The sequence below is a fragment of the Mesoplodon densirostris genome, chromosome 2, assembly GCF_025265405.1.
Source record: "Mesoplodon densirostris isolate mMesDen1 chromosome 2, mMesDen1 primary haplotype, whole genome shotgun sequence".
In the NCBI taxonomy this organism is placed as follows: domain Eukaryota; kingdom Metazoa; phylum Chordata; class Mammalia; order Artiodactyla; family Ziphiidae; genus Mesoplodon; species Mesoplodon densirostris.
In genome coordinates, this window is record NC_082662.1 from 27,275,679 (window position 1) to 27,297,447 (window position 21,769).

The following is a 21,769-nucleotide window of genomic DNA, read 5'->3' on the forward strand; positions in this document are numbered from 1 at the left end:
GTACATGAGGCGGAGCCTGCAGATGAGACTTGACTCACAATTGTGTAATACTTTTTTTTTTTTTATGGCAACGAATGTCATCTACATTTATTTTGGTGATCATTTTGCAATATATACAAACTTTGAATCATTATGTTGTACAGCTGAAAGTAATATAATGTTTTATGTCAATTATACATCAATGAAAAAATTATTGGTTTCTCAACCTCATGACAACTAGGTTTAATAATCTTAACTATTGGCATGAATCAACTATACCTAACATTTTAAAATGTCTGTACATGAGCAATCTTTAAAGCTATATTAGTCAGGCTCTGCCTCCAGTATTCATAATTAAAACGATGAGCAAGATCTTCAAAAACTAGGAGGCCCATTTAAAGCTCTGCCTTTTACTAAATCTTTGCTGAATATTGGAAGGCTAGCACCAACAGGCATACCATTGTTGACAGGCTTCTATTATGAAAAAAGGACAACGGAAGTAAGGCCAATCTTTCAAAAGTTCTTTACATTAAATAGACGAAGTAATCTTAATCGAAATAACAAACACTAGCTCTGCCCCCATATGGGCTTGTTAAGGTAGCAGAGCCTGGTACAATTGTGTAATTCAATGGTGTGGAGCCTGGGTTAAGCTCCCACCTTGAATCCCAGGGGGATCACAGTTCTGGTGGCTGCTGCCTGTCACTGAAGCGGTCTTCGAAGTTGAAAAGCATTTCCAGGGAGGTAAGTGAAGAACTGGGCTTCAGCTTTGGACAGGCTTGGGTCTGATTTCCAGCTCTGCTGAGTACTGGCTGTGGGTTCCCAGGCAAGTAGTGTTTCCCAGCTCAAACACTGAGATAATGATATCAACCTCATGGGCTTGTCTTGATGTTAGAGAAGGTGCAAGAAGTGCCAGCGCTTTGCTTGCTGACCACAAACAGGGATGCAAATGGGGGTTTCTGTCATTCTATCAATTCTTTCCTGCCCTGGGGAAGATCTCTCCTGATCCCTCCTTCCTCTCCAAGGCTGTGCTGCCTTTACCTCCCCTCTTTGCTTACCTGTTAAATGTGAGGTTCCTGGTATTAGCCTGATAATCCCAGATTCTTTCATTCAGGATTTCTCTGGACACTTCATACCTCTTAGAGGTACCCTGATTTCCCAGAGTTCCCAGTTGTGTGTTCAGATTAGGCCCCTACAGTTACTCCCAGACACTTGGAAACTGGGAGTGAAGACTGGGCAGCGACCAGCCTTTCTTGGACCTGGTGCTGAGACTGAGTGGGGGAAGGCGAAGGAAGGAGCGTGGATGGGGTGCTTCTCCTTCAGAGGACAGATCCACTGAGCAAAAATAGAGGGATGTGGCTTTGGGGGAGTCACAGGGATCTGAGAGCATGGAGCTGGGGGGTGGAGATACTCTAGTTCCAGTATCAACCCCTACAACTTCTCTGTGAACTGGGGTGTCCTCCATCAGCCAATCAGAGACCTCTCCCTCTGCCCTTGCCAATGGCCCCTCCTCCTCCTTGTTCATGTCCCTCTTCTTAGAACTGCAAACAAATCAATGACTGGGGTAGTTCCCTCTCTTCCCTTCCCCGCCTCCTGGTATAGGTGAAGGTCCACCTCAGAGAGCATCCAGTATAACCTCCCTCATTCTGCAGGTGAGGAGATTGTGGAAGGGACCCTCACGGTACAAAATGAGTCAGCACAGAACAAAGACTAGGCCCTGGAGTCCTGTTTCCAAGGCTGCTGCAGTGCACAACTGCAGGGGGTCCCAGTGGCCTTTCTACTTGCTGTGTGAACAGCCTTTGTGTCCACATGCAGGGCCCTGTCTCCTGGCCAGGCTGCTTCCCTGTGAGTCAGAGGTGGGATGGACCTCCTTCAACACAGCAGACCTGGGGACCTTCCTGGCCTAGGTGGTCCCACACCCCTCACAAGGCACAAGGAAGAAGATAGACTGCTTAGGGGCAGAGCCAGCCCAGAGGTTCAGAAAACCCACACAGTTCCAGGCACTGATTCTGGGTGGCAGCTGGTGTGAGACGCAGGTCCTCCCTAAGTGCACTGCACTTTGCAGCTTCTCCTCCAGAGGACAGAGCCACTGAGCAAAAATTATGTGAGATTGGTGTGATTATTATCCCCATTTTCCATGTGAGAAAACTGAGGTCCAGAGAGGTTAAGTCATTTCTCTAAAGGCACCCAGTGACGGAGCCTGGATTTAAGCCTAGGTCTGTGGGGTTCCAGTGACTAGGCTCTTGCCACTGTCTCATAATCTCCCCTCTGTCTGCTCCCAAGGCTACCACCACGCCCTCCTCCAGGCAAAGACTGACAGTCTTCCCTGGCTGGTAAGTTCTGACGTGAGTGCCTTGGGCTCACTCAGTTCTAAACTCACTTACCAGGTGTGGGACATGGGACTGTAGGCAAGTCATGGCCTCTCTATGAACCTCATTTTTCCCCCTCTGTAAAATGGGCATAATACTTACTATCTACCTGGTAGGGTTGCTTTGTGGTTTAGCTATGCTGATGTATGTATGCTGCCTGGGCCAGGATAGATGGGCCTCTGTGTGTGTCAAAATGAATGGAACTGACCGCTCACAGCCTGTAACTTTAATTTAATACAAATTCATCATAACTCACAAAATGGGCAACATTTAAAATAAAAATACTGCTGGGGGTGGCCCAGATTCTGGTAGCTGAATGGGTGGGGTGAGACCGAGGATTCCTCCTGCCCAAGGGAGGCCCCAGTGGGCAGCAGTTGTGAGGTGGGAGCCCCCCAAGTTCAGCTAGTCTGGCTCCTTTGAGATGGGTGTGGTCAGAGACCCCAAGTTCAGAATCTAGGCCCCAGGACTAGAAAGAAAAGTTAAGGCCTCGGAGACATTTCAGCTTGGTCCTGCAGGCCCGCTCCTGGGGCTCCTGTCCTGGACAAGGACAAAGCCACGGAGCAGGACAACTAGAGGCTCTGCTGCTTCAAAGCCAAGGCCTAGAGGTGGATTCCAATGGAAAAAACTGAAGGTGGGCTTGTTCAACATCCATTCTAACTTTCTTCTATTGTGCCTTTTTGTACGGATGAGGCTGGAAAGAAGAAAAGTACATTTCCCAGACTCCCTTGCAGCCCAGGTTCTGGATCTGACTTAAGTTTCCCCACACAGAATCCCTCGTAGACATTTGTTTTTTTGTGTTTTTTTTTTTTCGGAGCACAGGCTCCGGACGCGCAGGCTCAGCGGCCATGGCTCACAGGCCCAGCCGCTCTGCGGCATGTGGGATCTTCCCGGACTGGGGCACGAACCTGTGTCTCCTGCATCAGCAGGCGGACTCTCAACCACTGCGCCACCAGGGAGGCCCCCCCCTCGTAGACATTTGGATCTGGACATTGAATTGAATGGGAGGCGGCCGCCCTCAGGACAGCCACTGACTGGTGCGGACAGTAGCAGAGTCAGCGCAGTTCTGCAGCCAGCGGCTTCTTGATGCAGGGGCTTCCTGCAGATGGGAGCAGTGTTCCTGGTCACAACAGACATGATGAATTTGGCGGCTGGGAGCTGTTCCTGGAAATTCAGCAGAGTCTGCTCCTCCAGCCCTTCCAATGATTTTACAAAGCCACTAGGGACCTGGTAATAAATCCTTGTCTAAAGCTAAAGCAGCTCTTGTTTTCTGCAACAGGATCCCAACTGAGACAGATGCCAAGATTGATGAGGGGGGCCCAGCTGACACCCACCCCAGTGCTCAGAGCCTGACTAAAATACTGCTCCCCACAGCCTCGCTACACCCTAGCCTGGTCACAGAGGCCTGGCTGGACCCTTGTTTGGAGCTGCTGGGGACCTCCACCATCCAGTGATGCTTGTCCTACGTCGGGGTGTGCCATTATCTGGCCTTAAGACCTGTGGGCAGGAAGGTGGTGGCACAGTGACTGTAACATGTGGGCTTAACTACTGACAGTCTTCCCTGGCTGGTAAGTTCTGACGTGAGTGCCTTGGGCTCACACGGCCTGTGCCTGTGGCTTCCACAGGCCACAACTTCATTTCTACCTGCAGATAAGTGGGAAAGTCATGAAGCTCTTGGTACAGGGATGGAAGGAGTAGGTGGTTCTCAGGCAACCCTGGGATTAGCTACCGCCTGTGTCCACTGTGGGCTGGGATTGAGGCTAAAACGGCCCATCACTAGCTTGATCAGGGGCAAGTCTTAGGCCTGGAAGCATAAGAGGGTTCTGTGTCTCTTTCAGGCAGCCAACTGCTGACAACAACTGATACATCCTGAGCTTAGGGCATGTGGGCAGGAGGGAGACATAGGGACGCAGTCCCCTGCCCCTGAGAGGAGGGGGATGAGGGTTGGGCAGGGGCTGCCCTGAGGAGAAGCCATGTCACACCCTTGGACCAAAGCTGCATCCCCAGTAAGGTCAGAGCTACAGAACATCAGTGCTGGAAGAGCTTCGGAATCGTGGAGCACAACCTCCATTTTACAGACAGGGAAATGAGGGTAAACAACTGGCCTGAGATCTCAGGTTGGCCCGGCTGGGCTGGAGTCCCGGCCTCCGCTCTCCGGGGCAGGGCTCTCGCTGGTGGCCATGCTCAGGCCTGCGGTCTCCCTCCGCAGCACTAGATGCGGACCGTGTTGATCCGCAGCGGCTGCACGTTCTTGCCATTGGCGTGGCTCTGCCCGGGGCTGAAGTAGGAGCAGAGCTTGCCGGGGAACTTCTCGCGGAAGGTGTACAGCCAAGACATGTCATCGGCGTTATAGAAGATGAGCAGGCCTTGGTCGTAGTCCAGGAAGACGCCCACCTTGTCGAGCTTGTCGCGGACGTTGAGCCGCGTCCAGGGCTCGGTGCAGGCGCTGTACTGGTTGCCGTCGTGCATGACGATGCAGTAGAAGCCGCGGCTAGGCTGGATCTGGATGCTGCCCTTACGGCTCGCGGCTTCGTGTGCCAGCCCGATCACCCACTGGGTCTTCTCCGCCACCACCACCTCCCAGTAGTGGACGCCGCCACTGAAGGCCTCAGAGCCCAGCACCGACACCTCCACATCGAAGCGCTTCGGTGAGTCCTGCAGCGGCTGTGGGTGCAGGTTGCCGTAGGCCACGATGGTGCAGTCGTCGGACAGGATGAGGCGCTGGTGGGCGGTGCCCGGGTCCAGGGTCAGGGCGGCTGGCACTGCCGGGGATGGAGGAGGAAGAGGAGGTGAGTGGAGAGAAGGCGGTGGACCCACTCTATGGTGCCTCCCTGAGGACGGGTTCTGGTTGGCCCCCAGGAGGCTGTGTGATGCTGAATACAAGCCTGCCCTCTCTGGGACTCAGCTTCCTCCTCTGTAAAATGGAAGGGTGACAGCTAAGGTCCTTTCAGATTTTAACCTGGCTGCAGGGGACAGAAGCTATGGCTGCTTGGTCACTGATGGTGTCCTGGGGCAAGGCACACAGTGGGCACTCCACAAAATTTGTTGAATAAATCTGAATAAATAAATCTCTATGTCCTCATAGAGAGGACATGACTTGCCTACAGTCCCATGTCCCACACCCAGAATTGGGTAATTTCAGAGCCGGGAGGGAGCTTAACGAGTATTCGGGGGTTGGGTAATCACCCTATGGGGGCTTTGGAAATGTGTTGGGGTGTTTGTGTTGTCTCAGTAGGTGGGATCCAGGGATGCTAAATGCCCTGTACGAAATGCACAGGGCAGTCCCATGCGCCCACCGATGAGTCTCAGACGCTCCACCAGATATTCATGTGGATGAAAAATCTTCACCATGACCTGAAGCTACAGCTTACCTCCAGTTTACATATAAACATGAAAATTTTTTTTTTTTTTCCGGTACGCGGGCCTCTCACTGTTGTGGCTTCTCCCGTTGCGGAGCACAGGCTCCGGACGCGCAGGCTCAGCGGCCATGGCTCACGGGCCCAGCCGCTCCGCGGCATGTGGGATCTTCCCGGACCGGGGCATGAACCCGTGTCCCCTGCATCGGCAGGCAGACTCTCAACCGCTGCGCCACCAGGGAAGCCCATGAAATAATTTTTGTACAGTTTTAATATATACTGAATGTTTTGAAATGCAATTACCATATAAACTGGGGGAAGACTGACTTCGTTTTGTCTGGAATGTCACTGAGAATTGTTCACTTTTTTGGAAATACATCTCTAAGAAGAACACCATTGACCAATAAAACCTACCTATTTAAGACTGCATTTGAGGCAGAATGATGTTTTAGCTATGGTGTGAGCACCTGACTCGTTCATTATGTTTTCTAGGGTGGTTGTGAGTGAGCATCTACATATTGACATATACAATATTTTATTATAAATAATTTCCTTCTATTTTTCCTTTATATCATAGAGTATATACACACATATACATATATATGTATATGTGTATATATACTTGAAATTGTGAAAAGGCCATACTATCTTTGAGACATTACAAATTATTTGTTATAAAAAGTAGATGATGGGTCTGAAAAAGTTGAAAACCACTGATTCTAGGCCAACTCTCACATTTGACAGATGGGGAAACTGAGACCCAGAGAGGAGATGTGACTAGTCTCAGACCACCAGGCAAACACGGGCAGAGCCAGGTCTAATCAAGACCATGTGCAATCCAGCTCTAGCCCTCTCTTCCTGCCTACCTCTCACTCAACACCCGCCACCCCACTCAGGCCCAGAGCCTTCGCCCAGACTGTTCCCTCCACCGCCTCATCTCTGCTTGTTGTAATCACACCCCATGAGGCTCAGTTCCAGGTCCTATCCTCAGGGAAGCCTTCCTGGTTGCCCAGCAGGTATGCTCACTCCTTACTCTGAAATTCCTTAACCTTGTTTGTGCCCCTCTCCTGATACGTGGGGTAGTCTTCCGTGCCCATATCTTACCCCCATGTACACCAGGAGGGCAAGGACTGTGTACTCTCCCTGGTGGGCCCAGTGCCCAGCACACGGCCTGGCATGTGAAATGTTTCCAGAAAGGCTCACCAAATTAAACTGACCCCACTTGTGTTGGTCTTTGGGCAGGCAGCACAGGCTGGGGCACCCGGCCACACTGGCTTAGCAGGTCTGGCTCTCAAAGTCTCATGAACTCTTGTCAAGGACTCTGTTTACTCCTGCCTCCCTGAGGAAGCTGATGCTCAGCCAGAAGGAGGAACCTAGAATTGGCTCTCATTAGCCTGGATGAGCACTTCCAGGGCAGAGTAAGGCAGAGGAGAGAAAAGGAGAAGGAATCCTGTCACTAGTTCCTTGGAGCAAAGAAAGGACTCCTCCAGCTGGCTCTCTGGTGCTTTCCTTATCTGGCGGAGCAGAGGCATGATTATACATGGCAGGAGCATCATCACCTCCTATTTGAGCCACGTCTGCTGGCTGCATATACACAGAGAAGTTTATGCCTCAACGATGGCAATCATCAATAACAGGGGGTGACAGCCAGTCCCTGAACTGTGCTCCTGTTCACAGTCCACTGACAAAACTGGCCATTGACTTACAGCAAGCTCCTTCCATGAGCTCTGTCAGGAATAAATTTAGTCTTGAGTTTTACACTCTTCTTTCCTGTTCTTAGAAGTCAGAGGGCTGTATGGAAACAATTAGCCCTGTGACTAGAGGGGTCAATGGAAACACAATTTTCTATCCAGGGACATGGAAGAGGGGAGGCATGAGAAGGAGGACACTGAATCAGTGTATGAACGTTTCGCCCTGTCATCTGGTCACAGCGCAGCCTATCAGACCAGAAGGCTCCTGCCATGTGGAATGTGGGTATTCCCACAGTGGGATCCAGAGGTAGGAGGTGGAAGGGATGTAGGAAGTATGTGTTAGGGGGAGCCCGGGAGAGAAGAATCGTCTATTCAGACACACATGGGGCCACTCCTACTGGCTGTGGAATGTGGGTCATACTCAGGTGTCTATGGCAGAGGAGCAAGAGGGACAAAGCGGGCACATTGCCAAGGTGTGGGCAGCTGTGGTTGAGTGCCCCATGGGAAACTGGGCCTTATGTCTGAGGTGCCCAGGATGATTTGAGGAGACCAGCGACAGGCAGAAACCGAGGTTAGAAGGACCAGTGGGGAGACTAGCACGCAGGCAGGAGGGCTCAGCCCCATACTCTTAAGCCTAAGTAGGGCAACGTGGGCCCTTCCAGTGCCACTGATGAGTGGGGAGGACACCCTAGGAGCCAGGCAAGTGGGCTTTCAGTGGTTCTGAGATTGCGCCTGTAGGACGGAGGAAATCCTCACTGCACTGAGGGCTAACTCCTTGGCGTGGACCCACAGGCTTGAAGCCCAAGGGACTTGCCAGAGAGAGGACCTGCCACCCATTGGGTGTGCTTAGGGGCGGGGTCTGCCATTCATTGGTCAGTTCTGGCAATAGAGGCGGGGCTGGGGGTGGGTGGGACCTGATCCACAGGGGGCAGGGCCCAACAGCCCATAGGGTGAGGCTAGAGGCAGGGCCTGGCATTCTTCTGAGGCAAAGGGTGTGGCTTGATTCTTAGGAGGCTTTTACACCCCAAAGGGTGGGCTGAGGTCCACCTCCTCATAAACAGAGGTCCTGTCTTCGGGCCTCTCTCAAGTCCTCCCAGGGGCTAGGGCTGACAGGAGTAACAGCCTTTAGACCAGAGAGGTACCCAGCTGGGGACATGGCAATACCTTTTCCCCCTCTGAGAAGTCAGTCCCTGTGCGGGGACTGGCAATCCCTCCATCCATCCTTTATTCTCAGGAGAGGTGACAGACTCGTCAGACAGACGCAAAACAAATCCCGTCCCCTGGGGTTCACAATTTTACAGGTCAGAGCTCTTTTCTAGGTCCTGGGACACTTTTATAAAAACAGAAAGCAGGCACTGAGGCAGTCCATCTGGTCTCCAGGTGTGCTCTCCAACCATTTAAGCCTCTCTGAGACCTCAAGGTCAAAAGGCAAGGAGCGTGGACTGCGGGGGGCCCAGGAACTGTCTCCTGGCCACCATCAGCCACATACTGCAGTGGCCCAAGTGGCAGAGAAACCCCAAAGTCCAGCACCATCACTTGGCAGCAAGTGGCTTGTGCCTCTTTGTTCTCAAGGACAATCAGCTCTTTCCTCTGGCCAGGCCTTTAAGAAGTCTGGCCCCTCAGTCCTCCTGCCTACTCAGGCCTTCAGCTGCACAGTACGGGCATTCGAAAAACATTTTCACACCCTCTAGCTCATGGGACCAGTACAGCAGCTCCAGGAGCACAAATTACTCTACCCATTTTTCAGAAGAGGAAACTGAGGCTCCAGGGAGATTTCTCTGAGTTAAGTGGCTTGCTCAAGTTGCCACTTTGGGTGGAAGCAGAGCTGGCACTTGAGCTAAGATCTTTCACACCATGTCCTTTCCTTTATGTGGCCCTAGAAAGCCTGTTCAGCAAGACTGAGGAACCATCTGATGATTCATGATAATCATAAGAAACAGGTATCAAGCATTTACTAAGTTCCAGGATTATTATCACAAATAAATAAACTTATTTAATTGTCCTACCTACCCTGGGAGACAAATCACACCTTCCTCATCCCTGTTTTACAGATGAGGAAACAGGCTCAGAGAAGGCAGACATTTGCCCTGCGTCACACAGCTAGTCAGTGAACGTGCTGGAACCCAGAATGATTGGATTCAGATAAGCAGGAGGAGGAGAGAGCAGCCCAGGAGAGGGAGGTGGCCGGAGCAAAGGAAGTAGTGTCTGGTGTCCTCTGAACAATGGCCACCTGGCCTGGGTTGGGAGGAAGTTTGTGCCTGGGAGCTGGGGCAATCAGGCCAGGCAGTTGGAGGAGAGTTTCCAATGTCAGCTGAGAGGTGGGGCAGGGGTGTGGGTGGTGGTGGAGAGTGGAGGTTCCAGATCACGGGAGTGACAGGTGCTACATGGAGTTCTCAGGTGACCCAATAGGAAGGCTGAACTGGAAGGGGGGCAGGCAGGAAGCTGCTAGAATCCAGGGCTAGGTCCCTGGGGGCACCTGCCCCTCCCAACTGGACAAAAGAGCCTTGGTTTTGGTAGAGGAGCCAGAGTGACTTCACAGGCCCTACAGACAAAGGAAGGGGCCCAGCTAACCAGGTCACTGTTCTCTGAACCCCCAGGGGCCGCTGTCCTTGGCAGGATGTTCAGGGCACACCCTAGTGCTCCCTCAGCCCCTCTCCTACAGGCAGCTTTCCCTGGGGCAGCGGTTCTTAACTGGGGCTGATTTGCCCCATAGGGGACATTGGGCAATGCCTGGAGACGCATTTGGGTGTCACAGCGGGAGGGGGGGTGTGTGGCGTCTAGTTGGGTAGAGACCAGGGATGCTGTTAAACGTCCTACAATGCACGGGACAGCCCCCAAGACAAGGAATTATCCAGCTCCAAATGTCAATAGTGCTGAGGCTGAGAAACCCTGCCCTGGGGCAATCAGCAAATTCCCACATCCATTTGTTCACTTGTGAGGGAGTCAAGAAGGGAACACTAGCACCCTTATAATACAGAGGAGAAAACTGAGCTTCAGAGGGAGGAAGTGACTTGTCCAAGAATGTGCAGCAAGTTCCTTCCTTCAACAAATAATTATTGAGCACATACTTAATGCCAGGCCCTATTCTATTGGGTTGGCCAAAAAGTTCATTCGGTTTTTTCCACATGTAACGGAAAAGCCTGAATGAACTTTTTGGCCAACCCAATAGTAACAGAATTGAGAGCAGGACTCATTCATTTCTTTATTCATTCATCCACAGACATTTACTGTGCTGGCTGCTGGGGATGCATAGTGATGAATCAGACTCAGCCCCTGACCCTTCAGAGCTCACGGTCTAGTAAGAGAGACAGCCATGCAGACATTAACAAAACAGTGAGACCAGGAAAGCCCAGGGCTACCTGGAGAAATCCAGGAAGGCTTCCCAGAGGAGGTGTTTATAAACTAAGATGTGAAGGAGAGTAGCAGTTAGTCATCAAAGATTAAGGTTTGTGTCGAGTGTTCTTGGCAAAGGGAATAGCATGTGCAAAAGTGTGGAGGAGAGGGAATATGGCTCATGTAAAAACTGAAGATGGTTCAGTGTGGCTGAGTGTGATACAGAGGGGAGAATGAGAGAATGGCTGGGCCCAGATCTCATAGGGCCTTGACTGTCAGGCTGAGGTGCCTGGGTTGCCTCTGTGAGCTGTGGCAGCTGAGGTAAATAGAGCTCCTGAGACCATCTGCCTGAGGGGCTTCCCTGGGTCACAGGAGGGGACAGGACCCTTGGAGGGGCTTCTTGCCTCCTTCAGTTATGCTGCTTCACCCATGTGTGGCCCTCACCCTGCTGGGTCCCAGTGTGCAGGTCTCTCCAAGGCTGGGAGCACACAGAGACCCACAACCCCAGGAGGAGAGCCAAGAGCCCCGCCCAGTCGGCTGGAAAGTGGGCCCTTCGCCCAACTACCGCCCCCTTTGTCAATGAGGGCACAGATCCAGATTTAAGGGTTCTAGGAGATGTCCCTTCACTTTTGTGCAATTGGTCATGATGCATCCATCCAATGAGGTCTTCAGTCACCTGGAGGGGAGCCCCATCCCTGTTCAGTATTCACACCCTCAGTGATTGTCCTCAGTCCTTCTCCATCTGTACCTGAAGGCCAATCGTGAACATCCTGGGATCATTCATGCCCCTGCCCTCCCCACCGCCTCCTTTGCCTACACAGTTCCCAATGCCGAGGATTGTCCGAGGCACCTCCAGGCCCCACCCTTTCCTGAGTGGGAAAACCCTCAGTTTTCAGCGCTCAGTTCAAACATCGTCTACTCAGTGTTCCCCTGGCTCCTCCCTCGCCCCATCCAGAGCCTCCTGTTGTCCCTCTGGGCTCCCATGACCCCATGTAAGTCCCTCATCATGGCCCTGGTCCCACTGGACTTTCAGGGTCTGTTGTCCCGTCTGTCTCCCCTGATCCTGAAAGTGCCTCGAAGGACTTTCAGTATTTGTAGATCAAAAGAATGAATCCAGATAGGTGGAAAGAGCACTGATTGCTGTGTGATCTTGGGAAATCAGTGAGCCTCTCTGAGCCTCAGTCTCCCCAGCAGTCTTCCTGGGTTGGTAGTATGAGGCCAGAGAATGCCTGGTTAGTTTAGTAGGTAAGGGCACAGGCTCTGGGGTCTGACATGTCTGGGTTTAAATCCTGGCTGTACCATTTACAGGTTGTGACCACGACAAGTTCCTAACAGCCCTGTGCCTCAGTTTCTTCATCTAAAAAATGATAATAACAGTGTCTACCTCTTAGGGAGAAGTCTCCTCTATATCCTTGTCTCACCTCTAAAGGACATTGCACCTGACTCAGGAACACAGAAGTTTCCCTGCTGCCAATACGTTCCACTCTGATGCCCTTGTGGGTTGTGTGATCTCAGGAAGGCGTTGACCTCCCAGTCCCAGGGTCTACTAACTACTAGAAACCCATTTCAGACTTTCTCCTCTCTTGGCAGATTTCCCATGACCTCCTCTAGCCCATCCTCATCTCAGCGGATGACCTTGCTTCCTGCCTTACTGCGAGAGGTGAAGCGAATTCCCAGGAGCCCCCACCACTGCCCCCTCGGCTTCGGGGGGGCCATTTATTCTACCTTCTCCTGGCTCCCAGCAAAGGCAGAGGCAGGTCCCACTCCTGGCGGTCACCCCGGCAACTCTCCCTCCTTCACCCTCAATTCTGCCTTCTCTACTGGATCTTTTCCATGCCCCCCACCCCTCCCATATATGCTGCCATTTCTTCTATCTTAAACAAATAGCCACTGCCACATTCTCTCTCCTTCCCTTATATAAAACTCTTTGAAAGCACTGTCTCCACTTCCTGTCTCATTTTCTCTTGGACGGTCTCCAGTCGGGCTTTTGCCTCTATTGCTCCACCAAAGCAGCTCTTGTCAAGGTCACCAAGACCCGGAGAACAGTCAGTTCTGATCCTCCCACACTTGGGGTCGCAGCTTTGCCACCACTATCCACTTTCTCCTCCTCGAAACACTTTCTCCACTTGGCTTCCACGACAGATGCAGGTCTTCCTCCTATTCTCTGGCTGTTCCTTCTCGGTCTCCTTGGCTGGGTCCCCCTCCTGTCCTTGACTTCTAGGAGTGGCCTAGGGCTCCATGTGTTAGAGTGGCCCTCTCTCTTTTCTCTCTACCCCCACTTCCTAGGTGACCTCATCCCGGCTCATTCAATACCGTCCACATGTAGACAACGCCAGCCTTGACCCTCCTCCCGTACTGCAGACGTGTCATTCCCACTACCTTCTCCATGTCTGCGCTGAGACTTCTAACTGGCATCGCGAACCTCACATGATTACAACTTCATCTTCCCAGTCACCTCAGCCAAAATCGTTGTAGTCTTCCTTGTCATTTTTTTTCTCACACCTGAGATCCAATCCATTAGCAAACCCTGTTGGCTCTCTGTTCAAAATAGATCCTAAATCTGATCACTTCTCACCACCTCCACTGCCACCACCCTGCTCCAGGCCACCATCATCTCTCACTTGCATTGTTGCAGTAGTCTCCTAACCTCCACCCTTTACCCCCTGCAGTCTATTCTCAACCCAGCACCCAGAGGGATACTTTAAAAACTTAAGCCGGCTTATGTCACTTCACTGCCCCAAACCTTCCCATCTCACTCAGCATAAAATTTAAGGTTTTCATATGGGCCTCCAGGCTCTCATGGTCTGGCTACTGCTACTGACCTGACCTCCTCACCTCCACCCTCCCTCTCACTCATTCCACTCCAGCCACGCGAGTCTCCTTACTGTCCCTTGAACATGCCAGGCTTGCTCCTGCCTCAGGGCCTTTGCACTTCCTATTCCCACTGCCAGGAACACTCTTTCCTCAGATACCTACATGGCTCATTCTTCTCTTTCCTCCCTCAGGTCTTTACTCTACTGCTTCCTTCTCAAGGAGGTCTTCTAACTGGATCCCCTACTAAACGTTCAATCCTACCTCAACATCCCTTAGCCCCTTTCCTTATCTTTTATCATTATCTAAAAAACTATGTATTTTACTTATTTAATTTTGTTTTCTTTCTCTCTCACACCCTAGGATGTAAGTAAGATGCACGAGGGTAGGGATTTTTGCCTGTTTTGCTCACTGCTATATCTCTAGTACCTAGAATAGTGCCTGGTGTGAGGTAGGTGCTTGATATATCCTGTACTCATAGAGTGAATGAGTGAACCACCCAGGGCCTCAGTCTCTTCATCTAGAGAATGGGTACACTAGTAGAACCTACCTCCTCTTGTGCTGGTGCCCAGCACAGGCCCTGGAACATAGTAGGTGCTCAGCAAGGCACTCTTCTCATCCCTCTGCCCTGCACCCATGTCATGTGTAGAGCAAGGGGTGGGCTGGGCCGGGCCCCATCTAGCTCCAACCCATGATAATCCTTGCCTCTTCCTGAGCCCTACTGGAGAGTGGCAGGAAGGGCCTTACCTGGGTGGATGTCCTGGAACAGGGACTTCCAGATGGTGTACTGCAGGGGGCCTGTGTACTTGGAGGTTGGGAAGTCTTCGTAGGTCAGATTGGTCTCATGGATTTTCCCTTTGAGCCTGGAAGGTGAGCAAGAGAGCAGGCCACATTGGGGGCTGGATTCCTGTCCCAGCACCTCAGGGCAGCTGGCATAGGGCGAGGTCATGTGTGGGAAGTCTGCTGGACCCAAGTGCCGACTCAAGTGCCTGCTTGTGCCACTTCCTAATTCTCTAGCTATTGCCCTCAGTTTCCTCATCTTTAAAATGGGTACTATGATAACACCTTCTTCCTAGGCTTGTGAGGATTACATGGCATAATGTATGTAAAATGCTTAGCATGGTACTTGGCTCAAGGTCAACACTGAATACATGATGTTAGCTATCAGTATTGGTCATTAACGAACCAATAATTAGGTGTTATTATTATTAAAGGCAGGTATGGAACGAGAGAGACCTGGGCTTGAATCCTGGCTCCCCCACATACTAGACGAAGGGCCTTGGCCAATTGCTATAGCTTCTTTGTGTCTCATTTTCTACATGTGTGAAATGGGGATGGCAGTGGTAACTACCTCCAAGGGGCTATTAGGATTATAATAATTTACATATTATTATTTGTTATATATAATATCAACGTTATTATAAATAATATAATAGATAATATAAAACACATATTTGTAATATAATATAAAGCACATAAAACAAATAATATCCTATATGATTATAAGTATTATATATAAAATAATATGAATACATAAAGCTTTTACCCTAGGCTCTGGCACATAGCAGATGTCCTGTGTATTTGATGGAGATTTGAATGAATGAATTCTCTGCTAACCGCCCTATCTGGCTCCAATCCCAGCATCCCACAAGGGCCAGGGAGGGGACACCCCCTGGAGAAGACCCACAGCAGGTGGGTACTTACCGCTCAGACAGCGAGGCCACCCCGGCCAGGAAGGTGTGCCGGTCAGTTTCAGCCAGCCGCTCCTGCAGGATCTGGGCCCCCTCCTGCACCTTGCGCAGCTGCTGGCTGTAGCGCTGGACTTTCTGCTCGATGTCAGTCAGTGTGCGGGCCGTGTCTACCTCTAGCTCCTCCAGCATGGCCTTCTGCCGTTCCCGCAGCAGCCGGTGCAGCCGCTCAAAGACCTCCCCAATGGTGGTCCGCAGGCTTTTGGTGGAAGACTGTGGAGACAGTCATCAGGGGTCAGTCAGGGAGAGTGGATGGGGTGATCCCTGGGTGAGAGGAGGAAACCGAGCATCTTGGCATGCACAGAGGAAAGGGTGGAAAAGGCATGTCGGTGAGGGGATGGCACATGCAAAAGCATGGTGGCAGGAGAGAACTGGCATAGCAGGGACAGCAGATAATTGTTCTCCATTAGGAAACCAATGAAATGGTCCAGGTGAGACAATGAGGCTTGAACTAGGGGAGCAGCAGATGGACACGGCTTGAAAGACATTTGTAGGAGAGCCTCTTTGACCCTGGTGACCAACTGGCTGGCTGTAGGGGTACAGGAGAGACAGGTGTAAGGATGATGTCCAGATTTCTGGCTTGGGGGTGGGAGGGATGGGGAAGCTGGCAGGAGACGTAGGGGGCAGGGAGAGGATGCTGAGTTCAGTCTGGGAGAGAGTGAAAATTATATTTATTTATTTATTTGGCTGCGCCACATGGCTTGTGGGATCTTAGTTCCCCAACCAGGGATCGAACTTGGGCCGACGGCAGTGAAAGCGCCGAGTTCTAACCACTGGACTGCCAGGGAATTCCCTTAAATTTTTATTTTTAAAAAAGTCACTCATGGGGCCCAAGCAAAGATGACGAGATCACAGATGTTAAAGAGCTTTATAAATGGCAACGTGCTGGGCAAAGCTTGGTGGTCACTTGCCCTGTCCCGCCACCCCGAGACCCTCTGGCCAGGGAACAAGAGCTGGGGGGTTAAAGCCATCGTCACAGGAGATAAGCATGGACTTCCGTGTTTCTCTCTGCCCCGAAGGGCACTGCCAGGCCCAGGAGGGGTTGAGTGGTAAAGGGCACAGCTTTGGTGCCCAGTGGCTCTGGGTCTCCAGCTGTGGCAACCTTAGTTGCCTGATATCTCTGAACCTTAGTTTTCTTATCTGGGAAAAGGGTATACAACGACATTGCAGGGCTATGGTAAGTGAGGGAACATTCACAAAGTGCATGGTATTGTTTGAGGTGCAGACCCAGAGCCTGGTTATTAAAACACTGGAACAGGCACATCCTAGAAGTCTTCGTGGAGAGATGACTTCTGAGCTGGGGCCTGAAGGACGGGCAGGATGTCAGTTGGGGGGTGTGGGCAGCGGGCCGAGGGGACAGCACAAGGCAGGATGACACAGGGTACACAAGTGCGGCTCGGCTGCAGCAGCAGCGTGTGGGGCCTGCCTCTGCAATTTGACTTTGTGGGATCCTGGCTGGGAGTTCACGGAGTCAGAGACCCTGCTGTGTTCAGTGCCCAGGGCTCTGTGGGAGGCTCCACAAAGGCTCAGTTAGGGCCTGTTCCCTCCCAGTCGTCGTGGCTGCCGGCTGCCTGCGGCAGGAAGAGCTGCTGGCAGTGGGCCAGCCTCCCTGCGCATGCCCACCCAGCACGCAGGGCAGACAAAGGGGGTGGCGGAGAGGCTGGGGATGAAGGGCCAGGCTGCCTGTGGCCTCCCGGAGCGCCCTCACCCAGGGAGGGCCAAGGCTGTGGCAGCCGCAGGTCACAGTGGGGAAGCTGGGGCCTGCCCTCCCAGCACCGTCCGCCACTGCCCTCCAAAGAGCCCCAGATCTCATGGCCACCCCTTCCGGCTGCTCTTTGGTGAATCTGCAGCAGCATTTGGCCCAAGGGCCACCCTCTACTCATAGAAATTTCTGGTTTGCCTCACACCTCTGTGGCTGCTCCCTCCCTGCCACCCCTGTTCCTGAGGACTCGGTCAGGCTGGCTCCTTTTGTTCACACCCTGCAACTCCCACTGCTTTGAGGATGGCTTCCAAGCCCATTTCGAAGGTCTTACATGTCTCCTGAGCGCCACATTCATCTCTCCACCTGCCTCCTCCACACATGCCCCTGGGTCCCACCAACTCACTGGTTCCACGTGTCAACTCCACATCTTTGCCAACAAACTTGCTGCCAGAGTGATCCTTCTAACGTGCAAACTGGGTCACAGCCGATCTCGTCTTTAGGGACCCTTCTTGGCTCCTTGATGACTAGTACAGGCTAAATTTCGTAGCCTGGAATCCAAAGTCCTTAATCTGATCCCTGCTTACCTCTCTAGTGCTGCTGCATCGTAATTCCACCTGCCTAGAGTGGACCCCTCCTCCAGCAAATGCTTTATTCAACTGACAAACTCCTACTCATCCTGCAAGACCCAGATCAAAAGCCACCTTCTCTGTGATACCTTCCTTAACTTTTCCAGGCAGTTAAATAGTTAAATGTTCCCAGAGCATTTTGTAAATATTCTGAATATACTGCCCCACATTTTATGTGGCTTCCCAGTTAGTGCATGAACTAACGGACCGGTAGTGGATGAACTACTGGTCCTCCCGGTAGGAATGACATCTTCCTTAGCCCTGCATCCCAGAGCCTGGCACAAGGCTGATGGTCAGGACCTGCTTGAGAGGTAAAGGAGGGAGGGGTCTTGCCCAAGATTGCTCTGTAGAGGTGGGTGCAGACTCCATCTTCTCTCTCAGGTAGGGGCCCAGTGTCCCCAGGACAAGAGGAGAGAAAGAGGCTGGGAGAGGGCAGCTCAGAAGTGGAACATCAGCCATCCCAGGAGCCCGAGATATGTCCCTGATGGGTTCTCCAGGCCTACCCGGCTTGCAGCCCACAAAGCCAGAGATCTCGCTGAGGACATTCCAGCGTGAGGCTGGAATATGCACTAGGCTCAGACAGAACTGGACAGTAAGGTCTCAATTAGCTACTTATTAGCTATGGGGCCTTAGGCCTGTCCCTCAACCTCTCTGGGCCTCAGTTTCCTTGCCAATAAAATGGAGACAACAACTATTCCTACCTCAAAAGGTGTATCTTTTTTCCCCACTCATTTGTTCCACAACTATTTACTGTGTGCTAGACACCGTGTAGGTTCTGGGGAATCCTGCAGTCATAGAGGTGACATTCTGTGCAGTTCGGCGAGACAATGAATGGGGAACACAGTTCCCAGCACAGAGAAAGCTTCAGCTAAACTGGTGTGTCTCATTTACTCTAGTTTTTTCTAGGGCAGAGCCAGCCCCGCCCCACTCCCAATCCCTTCAGTCACGACTGGGAGAGCAGCTCCCATCCTGACCCACCACATCCCTGGGAACACACTGGGGTTGGAAGAGCTGGGGCCATTTCAGAACAACACCCTGCCAAGAATGCGTCACTCGGTCAGGGCCAACCAAGGAAAACATTGGGCTGGGGGAGGGAGATCAGACGGGCCCTCAGGCCGGGCCATTGGAGGGGCAGGCGCCACAGGAAAGCCGAGTCAGGCACCAGGTGAAATATGACCTCCAAAGCATCCATAGGCATTTCTTGTATAAACATCCCAGTCCAGACAGGAAGCAGGGCTGGGGGAACTGGAGGGGAAGGTGGCCCCAGAGGACAACCGAGAGGTAGACAGATGGACAGGAAGGCAGGGGAGGAAAAGGTCAGTGGAGAAAAACAATGCGGGTGGGGAGTGGAGAGAAGAACAGAATGCTGGGGAGAAGAAACAGACCATAATATTCCCCTCTCATACAGACAGAGGCTTCCATTTGCTTCTCTTCACCTGAGAGGGGTGGGATCACCAGACAGGTGGGGAAAATGAGGCTGGGAGAAGCAAAGAGGCCAGAGTCCTGTGACTGCTTCCCATCTGATGCCCACTGAGGGTCCTGCCTGGACGCACTCCAGAGTGTTCTCTGAAGAAATGTTCGTCATGACCTCCCTAAGACCCCACAGTGTGTTGGTGGCCAAGCTGGGTCACAGGTCTGGATCTCCAATGGCCTCTCCAGGCCCCAGGGGGACCTCTGGAGGCCCAGAGCATTCCTAAGGCTCTGCTCCAGCTGCTGCTGGCAGTGGCACCCCTGCAAATGGAGTGGAGCCACACTGAAATCACCCAAGAGCTTAGCAGCCAGGCCTGGGTCCCCAGTGCTTGGTTCCAGAAGGACAGCAGAAATCAGAGCAAGCCTTGCCCAGTTAGAGGTATCTGTGGGGGACTTGGAGGGAGCCCCTTGGAAGTGTGCTAGGATCTAGAACATCACGGCTGGAAGGAGCCTGGCAGAGTCCCTACAGCACAGATGGGAAGACTAGGGGCCCAGATAAGTGTGCAGTTTACCCAAAGTCACACAGCACGGTAGTGGCTGGATCAGAACCCAGGGCTTTCCTCTCAGGTCAAGAAAAAAGGCTTTTCTTTTCAAACCACTGTGGCCAGAGCCTGCAGGGTTTGACGCTACTTTTCAGAGTCTATACCTCCACAGTCAGAGTTGAAGAGGGGAGCTGATACCAGGGCTGAGCCACAAATCATCAGGAGGGCTTCGAAGGAACATTCTCAGGATTGGCTCCTTGGGCAATGCGTGTGTTTAGCAACGGGAGAAAAAAAAAGACTAGGTACATTCTTCCAGCCCCGCAGGACGCCAGGGTTTTCCAAAGGGTCCCTGGTCCCACCTCAACTTTCACCCAAAGCAGGAAGGGAGAAAGGATCCCACTTGCCCTCAGTCATCTTGGAGTGGGTCCGCGCCCCATTTACCTTCAGGGAAGCCCCAGCCTCCGCCCCACCCCCATGCCCCGGCCTAACACCTGGAGTTTGGACCCTCGAAGCCCCGCCCCGACAGCAGGCCCAAGGCCACGCCCCTCAACTTCCCAACTGGTCCTGCCCCCACGAAGCCCCGCCCCCACCACAGCCAGCCCCGCCCCCACGTCCAGGCCGGGCTCACCTTGGTCTCCGCCAGCTGCCTCTTGAGCAGCTGCAGCGCCTCCGTGTGCTCCCGCTCACTGTCCTGAAGGGCCTGAAGCTGCTCCTTCAGCTCCCTCTGGAACACAGACAAGATCGGGATGGGGGCGCAGGCCAGATCCGGCCCGGGTATTCCGTGGTGATGCAGAGCCCAGGCCCGTCCACTGCGGGCACTGGAAGCTATCCTGGCCCCGTCTGTCTCCTGCCCCAGCACCCGCCTCCCTTCACAGTTTAACAACCACCACGTTCCGCAGAGTCTGTCTCCTAAGTATCTCCAGAGTCTGTTCCCATCTTCCATCTGGAGTTTTGCAACAGCCTCCTCTCTGGCCATCCTAGGGGCTCTGGTCTCCCTGTTTCCAATCTACCTCCACACACTTTCTGACCCACCCTGATTTGCTGGCCAAGACTCCTTGCTTAGAATCCTCTGGCAGGAACCAAGGCTGTACTGCTGTCCAGGGCTACAACTGACTGCCAACATCCTCTGAGCGCTTCCGGTGGGCTAGGCACTGTTCTTAGACCTTGGCTTGTCATTTAATCCTCTCAATAACCCTGAGGTAGGCACTATTATCAGCCCCCTTTTCCGATGGAGACACTGGTACAGAGAGGTCAAGACACTGGCCCCGAGGCATACAGCTAAGCATGCAGGGGTAGTGCCAGAAATGGAACTCAGGAAGTCTGGTTCTGGAAACCATAATCATGACACCAGGTGACATGTTTTCTATAGTGATGACACCCATGATGAACAACAACAAAAATCCATGATAGACAACAGGTCAAATTTTAAAATAAGGACAGGACCGGTATTACTCGTTTTTCCTTTGCATCTGGTTCCTATACGGCTCAGCATGACACTGCTAGTCATCTTGTCTTTATTTAAAAATTTGATATTTTGTTCATCATGGGGGTTTTGGCATTCATTTTGATTTTTAAAAATTGCATTAGGGCTTCCCTGGTGGCGCAGTGGTTGACAGTCCGCCTGCCGATGCAGGGGACACGGGTTCGTGCCCCGGTCCAGGAGGATCCCACATGCCGCGGAGCGGCTGGGCCCGTGAGCCACGGCCGCTGAGCCTGCGCATCTGGAGCCTGTGCTCCGCGGCGGGAGAGGCCACAACAGTGAGAGGCCCGCGTACCGCAAAAAAAAAAATTGCATTAGATATTATCTTGATTACTGAGTTTTTGGGCGCCTGCTTCAATTTTGCACCTGAAGCAAGTGCCTCAGTCCCCTGTCCCTAGTCCCACCTCTGTCTCCACCATCCTTCCCCCATCACTCCCATCCGGCCAAAGCGGTCTTCTTCCTGTGCCTCACGCTGGGCTTGTTTCAGCCTTATGACTTTGCACTTGCTGCTTCCTCTGCCTGGTGCACTTCACTCTCAGATTTTCTCCCTGTGATTCCTTTGTAGCATTAACGTATCAACTCAGATGCTGCCTCCTCGGAGAGGTCTTGCCTGACCAGCCCATGCACAGCAGCATCCCTTCCACCCTCCTGTTTAGTGGTCTCCATAGCACCTCCTGCTGTCCATGATCTTGCTTATTTATTTGACATTGTGTTTACTGTTCATCTCC

At 52.4% G+C, this 21,769-nt stretch overlaps 1 protein-coding gene across 2 annotated transcripts in view; it reads right to left on the minus strand.

Moving 5' to 3' along the window:
• Positions 1-201: 201 nt before the first annotated feature.
• Positions 202-21,769, minus strand: part of TRIM62 (tripartite motif containing 62) — a 35,240-nt gene continuing 13,672 nt past the window's right edge. For both annotated transcript variants that reach the window (XM_060089429.1, XM_060089428.1), the window contains exons 3-6: positions 20,190-20,285; positions 15,238-15,494; positions 14,281-14,396; positions 202-5,104 (exon numbers count right to left, since the gene is read on the minus strand). In XM_060089429.1, coding sequence (XP_059945412.1) covers positions 4,554-5,104; positions 14,281-14,396; positions 15,238-15,494; positions 20,190-20,285 — 1,020 coding nt within the window. In that variant the 3' untranslated portion in view covers positions 202-4,553. The remainder of the gene's footprint in view (positions 5,105-14,280; positions 14,397-15,237; positions 15,495-20,189; positions 20,286-21,769) is intronic.